This window comes from Setaria viridis, chromosome 1 (assembly GCF_005286985.2).
Source record: "Setaria viridis chromosome 1, Setaria_viridis_v4.0, whole genome shotgun sequence".
NCBI classification, from domain to species: Eukaryota; Viridiplantae; Streptophyta; class Magnoliopsida; order Poales; family Poaceae; genus Setaria; species Setaria viridis.
This window is the reverse complement of record NC_048263.2, coordinates 10,756,689-10,769,922: the sequence shown is the minus strand read 5'-3', so window position 1 is coordinate 10,769,922 and position 13,234 is coordinate 10,756,689. Positions and strand designations below refer to the sequence as shown.

The following is a 13,234-nucleotide window of genomic DNA, read 5'->3' as shown; positions in this document are numbered from 1 at the left end:
TATTATTCAGTAGAGGGCTAGAGGCCTACTCCTCCTTTTCCTTAAAAAAATATCGAGCATGCTGTGCGCCAAACTTTTGTTGTAGCCATGAATCATGACAAAATATTCACCACATTGCAAGTATAATAATAAAAGGGTTTTGCTAAGGTACTTTGAAATGACCGTGGACCGTCCATTGAAGTGGATCTAAATGACTATTATTACATATAACCTCAAGGTAACATGAGGCATAATATTTATATAACTTTTTATTTTGGAAATTAGGAACAGGTAACTAGCTTGTACTTAGTTGCCTGTTTTCTATTTTTATTTTCACAGGTGACATGAAAATAAGAGTTACGTTGAAGAGACGTGATGCATGGTATAGTGTGTACATTTTTGTGTCGTGTTGTTTAATGCAAATAAAACATAATGCGACATTCTATGTAACCTTTTTATTATAATAAGGTCCTGTTCCTTTAGTCTAGTCCATGGACTAAAGTCCATAAATGCTATTGAATAAAAACCCTTTTACTCTTCTTCCCTACCCCTCGGTACCCTTGCACCTACTCCTTCCTGGCACGAAACCAACCCGAAGCATCCGATTTAGCAGCGGCCGGAGCCGGAGACGTGGACCGTCGTTGGATCTACGGGCACCTCCTCCTCCATCCCCGCGGCCGGTAGCATCGTCCCCCCAATCAATCCGACCCCTGGCGAGCTACCACCACCACCGATGATGGCAGGCGAGCAACTCAATCAGCAGCGGCAGGGGTCGCCACCGGCGGTGGCACGCTCCTCGGCCCGTCGCGGTCGGGCCCCCACCATTATCCGCGCCTAATCTATTCAAGGGTGGCAGCGGCGATGGCGATTGGCGATGGCGTCCGCTCTCTCCTCCTCTGCTGCTGCGGGGTGCTATGCTGGAAGGAAGGGTGGTGGGCGGCAACGGGCAACGGGAGGGAGGGCAACGGCGAGTGGCAATGGCGGCGGCGGGAGGAAGGGTGGCGGGCGGCGATGGCGGCGGACGGGAGGGAGGCGACGGGTGGGAGGGAGCCAGGTGGGAGAGAGGGTAGTAAATGAAGGGTAGGGTTGTCCCCAACATCCTTTAGTCCACTTTAGTCCAGTTTTGTGGACTAAAGGACTAAAATGCTGGTGGGAACCAAACACCCCCTAAGACTAAAAAACTGTAATATGTATGTTATATTTTTTAAGATAATATGTGACTGTGGAAGCAGATAATCAATCTTACGATGTTTATTCCATTGGCTAGATTGGCTATATGGATACATACATATGTTACAACCAAACAGGAAACAAGACAGGAAATATTCGCAAACTACCATAGCTCAGCTGGTAATAATGTTCCTTGTGGTCATACCTGTTCAACGTGGTTTAAGTCTTCGATTCGTATTTTCTGAATTTATTCTTTTAATGATAAATGGAACGCCTGATACCATTTGATACCTTTGGACCAGTTTTGATAAATATTGTATATGTGCCACGTTTAACCATGATGAACGTGAAGGACACAGCTCTCGTGCTAATATAATAGATAAAACTCGATTCAAATCCCATTGTGACCTAATTGCAGCCCAGCTAGCCTTAGCGGCCATGTTAGATTTCTAATGGGCCGGCCCTTCAGTCTTTCTGGGGCCTTGCCCCACCCGGCTCCTCTTTTCCCCATCTCTCCGGTTCTTCTCTGGCCTCAGCTCCATCAAATGGAGAAGCATCATCGGACCAGATCACCACCCCGTGTTGCAAAATTTTCCCAATCCACAGCATTAGCACCCTCAGAAGTCATAGCACATCGCCACCTCATGTCCCAAAATTTCCCTCAATCCACTGCACCTCAATTTAATGTGCTCTTTTCTGTCAAAATTGAGATAATATTTCAATAAATGATGCCAATGGTTGAACCTGGTTGCTTGTGGGATCTGGCTTTTTGGATGAAACTGTTGTGTTGCTTCTGTTCCTGTAGTTTGTACTCCCTCTGTTCCAAATTATGGGTCGTTTTGAATTTTCTAGATTCATAGATATTATTATGCATTTAGACATAAGGTATATCTAAGTGCATAACAAAGTTTATGAATCTAAAAAAGCCAAAACGACATATAATTTGGGACGAAGAGAGTATTTGCTAAGGATGGCTGTTTTTACTGTCCAGTCAGAATAATAGGTACCTGGGCACATAACCTGAACTGGGGGCCGTTACGGTCTATCGCAGGCTTGCAGCTGGTCAATTCTTCAGGTCATAGATGGCCCCAATGTTTTTCCGGAGCATGGTTAGGCACGGCAAGTTGTACAGGTAGTCTTCACTCGGTCACTCCTCAAGTTGTTTTGGAACTTATGCCATATCTGTAGATACTACAAATTTCCAATAGCCATCACATCAGTATCATGCATTCCTTTCAAAGTAGTTTTCCAGTTTATTCTGAGTGGACACTTTAAAATAGTTTGTCCATTTACCATTATTTTCTTCCCTCTCTATATCACCTTAGATTGATAGTAAAGGTGTTTTTGTCGTTTAATTGGATGAGTGGACATTTAAAATTAGCTTCTCCAATTATTTTCTTCCCTTTCTACATCACCTTAGATTGATAGGAAAGATGTTTGTGTCGTTTTTTTGAATGAATTTGATACACCAAATAATCAGTTTACTTATTTTATAAAATTTAGCAAATTTTAAGGTAACCAGATGCGCTCCCGCCCCACCCCGGACCCATAAGGTTAAGGTCCCATTTGGCAGATTGGGGCATCTATGTATCAAGTGTCAATTGCAGGATTTCATTTGACCCCAACATGGATATATACGTTGATCCAAAGTATGCAAGTATGCGTCGACACCATGTGACACAACAAGGTTTGACAAAAAAATCAATGAACAAAATGCCAATTAACATCTTATTTTGGAACTACTATTTGTTTTATTTTACTTCATTTTTCTATCAATTGGCAAAAGCCACCAATAAAAGCAAGTCCAAGAATATGCAGTCCATGTAATTTCTATGGGAATATTGCATTCCAAGAAATACTTGATGCAACAGATGTTCCAAGAAAAGAAATAAGTTGTGGCGTGTTGTGTTAAACAAACTGTTACAAGGTCAAAAAATAATTAAACCTTTACTTACTAACTTCTATACTGGTAAAAGTTCCAGTCGATAGTTCAAAGTTGTAGACGAAAACTCAAATTTTCTCATGGAAGTCAAGGGAAGACCCTTCTTGTGAAGGTTCATGAAATTAGCTGCCCGCTATAGTGCAATGACTACACTAGTCAAGTTAGTAGTCTCCCTGCCACTTTCAAAATTTATGCCATGTAACCTGGATTGGTCTGAAGTTTCAGCAGGCAGCAGCTATTGTTTTCAGTAGTCTCGTTCTTTTGAACAGTAAACTAGAAGTTGCTTGTGAATAAATTGTGATAGCTAGCACACCACGTTATTGGGCTTCCCTGCCTTTGGTCTTTATGCCCAGTTGGAATTTTCCCTGCTACATGTGGATCTGATTTTTGTGACATGTGGTTCTCTTTCTTTCGAAAATTCATTGTGACATGTGGTTCTCTTTCTTTCGAAAATTCAACGACCCGTCTTAACTGATTTGTATATAAAATTCCAAGACAACAACTGGCATTTAGATCACCAACACAAACATGAGTCTCCCTGCCTTTGAGATACTGCTGGTGCTTCTTCATGCCTTACCAAACCATCTCTCTTGAGGACATGCTCCTACAATGGAGATACAGCATGTACGACCCCACGTCCTCAGGCTGCCTGGAAACATGGATCTATGACACCAGCCCATGTAACTGGACTGGCATTACATGCAGTGCTATGGTGCCTTACGGTCACGGCCATGGTCGAAGTGATGTTGTCCAGGTTGTAAACAACATATCCCTTGCAGAGTGTTTCCTTCAGGGGACATTTGATATACTCGAATTTCCATACTTACCTGAGCTCTCTTTCTTGGATCTGTCCAGTAATTACCTTTCGGGATCTCTCCCAGCATCCATAGGTAATCTTTCTAAACTAAACTATCTCAATCTCTCTCATAGTTCCGGTGTTGGGTCACTGAGCGGGCACATCCCAGAAACACTTGGCATGCTAGTATACTTACAGAAGCTCGATTTACGGGGCAACAAATTTTCTGACCTGATACCTTCTAGTTTGGGAAATTTGACCGGATTGGATTACATGGACCTTAGCTCTAACAGTTCATCTGGTCATATTCCTCATGAGATTGGGATGATACAAGGCTTGACTTTGTTTGATTTATCCAGCAATAGCATTGATGGATCAATTCCTGGAATAATTTGGAATCTAACAAGGCTAGTATTATTGGATCTTTCGTCCAATCGTATTGTAGATTCCATTCCTTTAAGGATTTCTCTAACAATGTTAAAATCATCCGATCTTTCCTTCAATCATATAGTAGGTCCCATTCCTCCAAGCATTGGAAATCTAAGAAGATTAGTGTCCTTCGGTTTTGCAAACAATGAGATCACCGGATCCATTCCTGTAAGCAAGGTTAGAATTGTTTGATCTTTCCTCCAATCAAATAACCGCTTCCATTTCACAATGCATAATGAATTTAACGAGGTTAGAGATCTTGGATCTTTCAAACTGTCAATTGAATGGTACCATTCCTAGAAGCATAGGAAATTTAAGCAGACTAAAATTCTTCAATCTTTCCAGTAATCAACTCACTGGTCTCATCCCTGAAAGATAGGAAAATTAAACAGGTTACAACTCTTGGATATTTCCAATAATAAAATAAACGGTTGCATCCCTTCCACCTTCTAGAATTTGACCTCTCTAACTACAATTGCCCTTTATTCCAATCAGATGAATGGTCTTCTACCACCCGAAATAGGATCGTTGTTCAACCTCTCATATCTAGATTTAAGTAGCAATCAGTTTAGGGGAAGCATTCCATCTCAGATAGGAAATAGCTTGGGTTTGTCAATTTTGCGCATGTCAGACAACTTATTAATAGGACCAATACCAAAAGAGATTGGGAATTGTTCTGAGCTATATGAGATGGATTTGAGCAGAAATAATCTGAGTGGATTAACCAGAGACTTCAGCGCATCTGCACCAATTACACATTCTAAATTTATCATTTAACAGTTTGAGTGGCAGATTCGAGGACACTTTTACCCCATTAGACTATACCATGGCCTTGCTTGACCATAATATGGATATAGATATCTGTGGTGATCCAAATTATGGCTTGAAACCATGTGTCGTCACAGAGTTAGACAAAAAAACCAATAAAAATCTTGTTATGGTACTACTTCTAGCTTTTGGTACCTTTTGCTCCATTTGTCTTGGAATAGGGTGCATGACGATTGTTAAAAGGAGGAGGAAATTCACAAAAGCCAACAGCATAAGTGCACCTCAACATATGGTCTCCATATGGAATTTTGATGGGAAGGTTGCATTCCAAGACATACTTGACGCAACAGAATGTTTTGATGAAAAATACTGCATTGGTATTGGTGGATAGGGGTCTGTCTTCAGAGCTGAGCTTGAAGGAGGGAGTGTATATGCCATTAAACTGCTCCATTCTGTTGAAGACTATACTGATGAGAAAGGAAATCCAAGTTTTGACAAAAGTCAGGCATCGATGCATAGTCAAGTTGCATGGATATTGTTCTCACTCCAAGTGCAAATTTCTTGTTTACGATCTCATTGAAAGGGGAAGTTTAGTATCCAATTTGCAGGAGGAACAGCATGCCAAGGAGCTTGATTGGTCTAAAAGAGCTGCAGTGGTGAAAGACGTAGCTCAAGCTCTCTCTTACCTGCACCATGACTGTGATGTACCCATTATACATCGTGACATCAAAAGTAGCAATATCTTGTTGGACCGCAATTTTAAGGCCTATGTGTCCGACTTTGGGATGGCTAAGAAGCTCAAGCATACTTGCTCAAGTTGGAGCACGATCTTTGCAGGGACATGTGGCTATATAGCCCCAGGTACAACACTTTAATCCTTTGTTAGATAATGCAATTTATTAAGAAAGTAAAGGTAAATTCCCCTGATTTTCGTGGTTTCATTTCTTTTCACAGAATTGGCATCGACAATGCTATTTACAGAGAGGTGTGATGTATATAGCTTTGGTGTGGTCACCATGGAAGTAATCATGGGTAAGCACCCAGGGGACCAGCTGCTTCCGTTCTTCTGCCGAATAGAGCAGCATACAAAGGTCAAGGATATGTTGGACCAGCGCATCACAGCACCAACGAGCGACGAGGAGAAAGACATCATCTTGCTCCTCCTGGTGGCCTTCGCTTGCTTGCAAATATGCCCAAAAGCCCGCCCAACAATGCAGCAGGTGTGTCAAGCACTCACAGGCAAGAGCTGCCCAACAGACATCCAGAAGCCCATTCACGAAGTCAGATTGCAAGACTTGCATGATTTATGCGGCACCATAAGGAATATATGATGATTTTGTAGTCTCCGCATTAAGTTATGTGGCCTATGCACCTTTTATTGTGTCAATTTTCCTAGACCAATGTATTCAATAATTGACATAGATATTGCACAGATGGTACGTAAAACTTCTCTTGAAGCAATAAATAATCACCAGTCATTCAAATATAACCACAATTGCAATAATAAATAGATCAATTTTGGACTTTGATGAAATGAATTTCTATTAGTAATTTTCCTTTACTGAGCACCATAGTTTGCTTATACGTGAGCCTACTCTCCAGTGGACATAATGTTGATGTTATGCTTTATTACTAAGTGTAGGATCATCTCTCATTGATGAGATCCTTTGATACAAACACATGGAAACAAAATTGCTGGGAGTGCCAGCCTTTTACTCGTTTGCAGCTTTCTGGAGCTCGTCCCAGGTTGTGATCTTCTCTCTAGGCTTGTTTCTCAGCTGCCCTGCCATCTTTTCCTTGGAATCAATCTTCTCCCAACCACTGAATGGCACAAAACGAACATTGTTTTGTTTTAGGATCTCAACAAGTCCTGTCCTTCCATGCTTCTTCGAATCAGACGGGGGCCTTAGCACACCCTTGATATCATCTTCGAGGATGCTAGCCACCTATTTGTTAACCCATAAGCAGAAAAAATCATAAATAGCCTATCAAAATGGCAACCAACAAATAAATACAATGACAACGCTAAATGTGAAGTTTTTATGGTGTGTGGACTGTTGAGGTTCCAGTTGTGTCATGAACATGCAAAAGTAAACTATTCTTCCCCCACCCATACTAACAGACGATGGAAAAGTAACACCCATATCCGCACCCATACTAACAGACGCTGGAAAAGTAACACCCATATCTTGGATGACTTAACATTGGTGGATTTCTCAAGATTTTGTCGCAAATAAATGTTGGTCCCAGGCCATTATTGTCAAAGCGACAAAAGAACAAGCAAAAGCACTCTGATATGGGTGTATGCAAAGCGTAATTTCATAGCAAACTAACGTCTTGCAATCTACACATAAGGAATGAACGATAAAGCTATAACAAAGGTACCTACTGTTTCTTCCGCACAGTGGAGATTTGTCGCAACGATCCCAGTTGGTCCTCTCTTTAACCATCCTACCACGTACAACCCTGATTCCACAGTGGTTGTCTCTGATTCGCTGCTCAGGACTCTGCCTCTCAAATTTGGCACAACTCCTATAATGAACCAAGGATCATCATGCAAAAGCAATTGCATATGCTCTTCATGGAGCAAAAATGAGCTCCAAGGTAGCAGGAAAAAAAAAAGCAGTATTATGCACCTCTGTTTTTGTCGAAAGGCAAACCTTGTACAGGCAAAGATTTGTAACCAATACTTTTCAAGACCAGACTAAGAAGAAGGCAGCATATTAAATGCATCTCAAATATTATATGGTTAGGTAAAAAACCAGGAAAGCATAAGCACGAGCCAAAATACTTACCCACATTTTAGGTCTTCAAACTCACCAGTTCCAACAGCCACCTGCTTACCAGTTACTTCATCACCTACATAACAAACAAGAATATTTATCAGAAAGCTCAAGAAGTGATCAAGAAGATTCATTTCCAACCTGCTACACCAGACCTTTTAAAGCTGTCTTCTCAAGTTGAACAGCACCAACCGTGGAACCATTTTCTGAAGGGATGAATTTGATAGGTCTCCTGAAAAACACAAAATGAAGCTCTTTTTGGTCATTGTAACTGTTGTCCTTATGTGCACTTGCAGCTTTGGACAGCAACTCATAAACCCTTCTTTGGATTCTACTATTCCTCATCTCCTCCTGCAATTAGATAGCAACATTTCCTTAGTCAAGAAAAGGTGAAAGGTAACTAGGTAAATCAATTTATCGGAGTTTTGAAAGCAGGGGTGGACCCATGTTGTGCTGAGTGGTGGCCCTCACTCAAGTTCAGCCACAAGCTCATTAAGGCCCTTCAATCACCGTCAGTGCCCTCAATCACAAAAATCATGTGCCCCCACTCATTTGGGCCAAGTGACTCTACTGACCGAAAGAGGGAAATTGGTGCTATGATCGTGTTTTTTAATTAACCTTTGTAGAGCCCAACAATTATATTCTTGCATTAGCTTTTCTTCTATCCATTCTAAATTCTAGTTGTATTTTGAGACGAACTCTAAGTTTTGTCTCCTGATGCTTAACTCTTTTATTCTTACTAATAAGGTGCTGTAAGGTGTTCCTTTTGTCTGTAGGATATGCCTATATGAAGTTAAGTAGACATCCTAAGCAATGAAAAACTCAATTTTATTTTCTATTCAACTATTTCTACATACCATGCAAAGGGCGTCAAAATTATATAACAATTGTTCATCTTTCTCGTCAAAGACATGAGATCCTGCAACATGGAAGCAAGAACTAGAAATTCCGTGATCGCTACTGATGAATATGACCTGCGGCTGGGGAGAGCAACGTTGTTGATCATCCATAGTGGATCTATTTTTGTCTGACAAATGTATAGTCTTTATTCTAGCCTTTGCATGAGACATGCACCCAATGGCCCATTAATACAATTTTCAACCACAAGCCATCACATGTAGATAAAATCCAACAAAAATCAAGATGAAAAAACTAGAACAATTTATAAAAACATAAAAATAATTAAGAAGTATGGATACTTTCTGGTCAAGACAAACAATTAACTAATGTTTTAATTTCTAGATATGAAAGATTATAATGGCAAATGAAATCCACCGCTTATGTATGAGTTTCTAGTGGCAGCAGTTCATATGCAAGTTCATCTTAATTTATTAGTGTGTGGAATTAGCTGCAGTGTTTTAAAGGCGATAAGGCGACCTTGGAAATCTGTGCACACCTTATTGCCTAGGCGACAAGGCGAACCGGTTCCCCAGCGAGCTGGGTCCGCCTGGACACCTAGGCACCGCCTTTAAAACACTGATTAGCTGCATGTACAGAGTGCCCTCACTTAGGCTTCGTGCTGGGTCCGCCCCTGCTTGAAAGCAGAATGCCCACTTAGTAAGACATTGAACAAGAAGCCTTATCACTGCTGTGGGTTTAGTATCAGTAAATGATTAATTCTTACTATTGCTACCAAGATCTCATGCTAATATTTGTACATCACACAAAAATTATATGAAAACTTGCTTACAATCTGCACAATACATCATAAAATGGCCCTAACTGCCATGATAGAGCAAAAACTCCAGGTCCTATATAAGCCAGATTTAAGAAAGCCAGGATAGTAGAAGAAAACGACCAGTCCCACAGCTCAAAAGAAAAGGAAAATAAGTTAAAGGCACAAACCTCATCTGCAGGCGAAGTTGCAAGATCAGCTTCGTTGATGCAAATACGAACATTTTTCAAACCTGCATGGACATGATGTCAAACTTAGAATGACAGCATGATAATGAGATAGGATAATACTAATGTGCCGCGTGTCAAATGTCAAATACTGCAAGTGTTCAAACAATTGTTAAAAATACCTAAAATTTCACGCAACTCCTTTGCTGTGCATGCTGCTTGTACGGGACCCCGTCGCCCAACCAAGTATACCTTCCTTTACATGCAACATAAATAGAGAATTATGTATTATGTAATCATCAGTAATATATGGAAGTAAACTAGAAAGAAAAAATATAAGTCTGGTTTCAATATTAAAGTGAAAAGATACCTTATTGTGCTGCCACGTAGAGCATCCAACGCATAATCAGCAATATCTGTAGTAGCCAACTCAGTTTTACAGCGTAAAAGAATACGTGCAACATCAAGAGCAACATTTCCCTGAAATTAATCATGTTATGATAACAAATGGTATCGCATTCATAAAAGTACTTCAAGCAACATGTAAACAAAATGAAGGATCATGAGCACACAAATCAAATAAAATTATAGATCAACTGTCTATCAAGGTTAAATAAAAGTGCAATTGTGAGTCAGTTGTCTTGGCCCCAAGATGTTGGTAATTTATTCAAATGCTAATATACAAAGAAAAATAAAAAAATACCTGACCAAGGATGATTGCAGATTCTGTGTTTTTCAAATCAGGAGACAAGTCGCACATGTCTGGATGTCCATTGTACCACCAGACAAACTCGCGAGCTGAATGAATTCCTTTCAGATCCTAAAATGCCGCCCATGATGATACTAGAGATAAATAATGCCATCTAAAAAATGAGATAATCTCAACCACATAGGCAATGAAGATGCTAGCATTATAAACTCCACATGCACCCTGCTGACTACTTAATACCTAACTACTGCAATATATGAGGAAACACCAAAAATCAATTAGATTACAGTTAAATGATATTTCTGAACTGTGGTGCAACAGAAGTCAAAAGTCATACCTCTCCAGGAATACCAAGTGACCTATCACTTTCTGCACCATAAGCAAGAACAACCTGTTGATGAGTAAATACAATCTCAACCAATTACTTATATAAGTTCTGGAAAAAGTAGTAATAGAAAAAAATGAAATGAGACATCCTCTTGGGAAATGGATATTTAACTCAAGGTTGAACTTACAACATGATATGTTTTGCGAAGCTCTGCCAGAGATATATCCGTTCCCAGTGTTACATTCCCAAAGAATGAACAGCGGCCATTTGCAGCTACACGAGAAAATTGATTTACCACAATCTGTTGGAAAGTTGAAGTAAACTTAGGTTTACAAACAATTTATATAGTGCCATAAGCATGAAAATTGGAAAGGAAGGTACAATCAAATAACCATAATACAACATCTAGCAGGTCCCAAGCAGTAGTTAAAACTATTAATTGGCAAAGCAAGATCTCTGCATTATATGAACAAAACAATATTGCCCTAACCTGATAACCACTACAGTAAATGAATAAATTGATAAAAACAAGTGAGGAAATAGGAAATAGATGACCAATTCCAAACTGGTATTTTTCACTTAGTTGCAAAGGTGCAAAGATGAAAGGTTGATTGAATTTCAGTTCCAGAAATGATAACTGCAGTAAACAACCACCTTTGTTTCTGGATGATCTGGAGCCACTCCAGAACGGACTAGGCCAAATGGTGTGGGGAGCCTATCAATGATATCAACTTGTGCTCCTTCATGACCCTTCAGCATCTGATTAACCAACCAAAGTAGCACCAATGAATACCGCGAAGAAACAAATAATTGTTAAAACGGAATAAATCTGAAGAACAGTTCCAACAGAAAGGTCCTAGAGCGTTGGACAACAAACATGTTTCTGGGAAAATCTAGTTCAGTGAAGGTATTGAATCATTTGTTCTTTTCATCGTTTTAGCATTTGGTCATTGTACAGCAATGTTGCAGGTTCCAGCACATTTTGATTAGAAAAAAATGCATCGCTCAACTAATAATTCCACCAGAGCACATGGAATTCTTATTGACATTGGTACACAAACTAATGAAACCACAATGAGCAAACATAGTTAATAATGCAGCACACTTCAAGGATAAATACTGAAGAAATCGTTAATCTCCTATGAAACCACAATACTCCTGCAGAACTGATGAGGACGGCCGAAAGCAAGGCCCTCAGAAGCAGAGTCGCGAAGATACGCAACAGCCAGTGCAATACGCATACCCTGTCGGCGGTGTAGAACCCTGCAGGGCCGCTACCGACGACGCAGACGTGGAGCGGTTCGCGCGCGAAGGCGGAGAAGCCCCTCGTCGGCGGCCCCTGGACAAGCAGCGGCCGCAGCCTCTCCACCGAGCGGGAGAGGAGCCGCAGACTGCGGGCCATCTCGTGAGCGCCGAGACCGCTGGCGCCCACACCACACGGAGTCGGACGGGGACTCAGTGGGGGGACGGCGGCGGAGACGTGGAGGCGCGGCTTCGCGGGGGCGGCGAAGTATCCCGACGCCCCGACCGATCTCCGCTCTCACGGCTTCGTTGTTTACAGGCTTGAGGCCGCTGATTCCTGTACAAGCCCAGTCTGGCTGTCACTGCGGTCTGGGCCGGGCTATTTTTCGATGCTTGATTTATTGGGCCAGTATGGAGGGCCGAATTTTGTTAGTGGGCTCATTTATTTGTTGAGCTGGTTCTCACTCTGAGTCCCTCTGACCTGTTAGGAATTATTTTGCTCACTGGAAATGTCAAAAGGATGGTGTATCTTCAAGAGTCTTTGGTACTACCAATATTTCATCCCAGGCAAGAGATCGAGCAACAGATCTATATATGTCTTATTTGGAACGTGATATGTAACCTTACGGATGGTACTCCTTCGAAAACCTGTATATTTACCATAACGAAATAACAAAATTACCACTTTTACTGACATGGCAAGCTAACTCATCGAACCAACGTGGATTGACCATGCAAAATGACCATGATACCCTTGCCTTGCTCACCTTAACCATCCCTTTCCCTCTCTCCTGCAACTAACATGTGGGATCCACATGTCACGGTCATCTTCAACCTCCCGTCGCTCCCTTCTTCCTCCATGAAGCCCCTCATCCCTTTCCCCACCTCCCCCTCCAACATGAAACCCCTCGTTGAACGTTGGAAAAAAAAATATAAGTATTTTTTCCATTTCAAATGGTAAGTCATTTAAATTTTCTTGGAGAGTCAAACCATTTTATATTTAGCCAAAATTATACAGAGGATCACAAAGATTTATGGCATCGAATAGATATAGTATGAAAATATATTTAATGAAGAAACTAATGGTACTTTTTGTATCATGAATGTTAATACTTTATTGTATAAATTTGATCAAATTAATTTGAGATATTTTGACTTTCTAAAAAATTAGAATAACTTACAATTTGGAACGGAAGGAGTAAAAAAATAATATAAAAGAGATAAGATTTTCATGATAGGCATGTAT

The 13,234-nt window shown here is 40.7% G+C and overlaps 1 protein-coding gene and 1 pseudogene across 4 annotated transcripts; one reads left to right on the top strand and one right to left on the bottom strand.

Annotated features, from left to right (window-relative positions):
* The first annotated feature begins 4,514 nt into the window (after positions 1 to 4,514).
* LOC117859345 (MDIS1-interacting receptor like kinase 2-like) lies at positions 4,515 to 6,618 on the top strand (annotated as a pseudogene).
* On the bottom strand, positions 6,609 to 12,290 carry LOC117859322 (NADPH:adrenodoxin oxidoreductase, mitochondrial). Of its 4 annotated transcripts, none has more exons than XM_034742557.2 (13): positions 11,990 to 12,285; positions 11,401 to 11,505; positions 10,934 to 11,047; positions 10,756 to 10,809; positions 10,413 to 10,529; positions 10,080 to 10,189; positions 9,892 to 9,965; positions 9,713 to 9,774; positions 8,023 to 8,218; positions 7,880 to 7,943; positions 7,721 to 7,788; positions 7,474 to 7,616; positions 6,609 to 7,030 (listed from the first exon to the last, which is right to left on the bottom strand). In XM_034742557.2, exons 1-13 carry the CDS (start codon positions 12,146 to 12,148, stop codon positions 6,797 to 6,799), a joined length of 1,500 nt encoding a protein of 499 aa, XP_034598448.1. In that variant the 5' UTR covers positions 12,149 to 12,285; the 3' UTR covers positions 6,609 to 6,796. The 4 variants fall into 4 exon arrangements, with proteins under 4 accessions (XP_034598448.1, XP_034598465.1, XP_034598473.1 ...); XM_034742574.2 differs by having other exon boundaries at positions 6,841 to 7,030; positions 7,470 to 7,616; positions 7,721 to 7,744; positions 11,990 to 12,290; XM_034742582.2 differs by having other exon boundaries at positions 6,887 to 7,030; positions 7,721 to 7,744; positions 11,990 to 12,289.
* Positions 12,291 to 13,234: the final 944 nt, after the last annotated feature.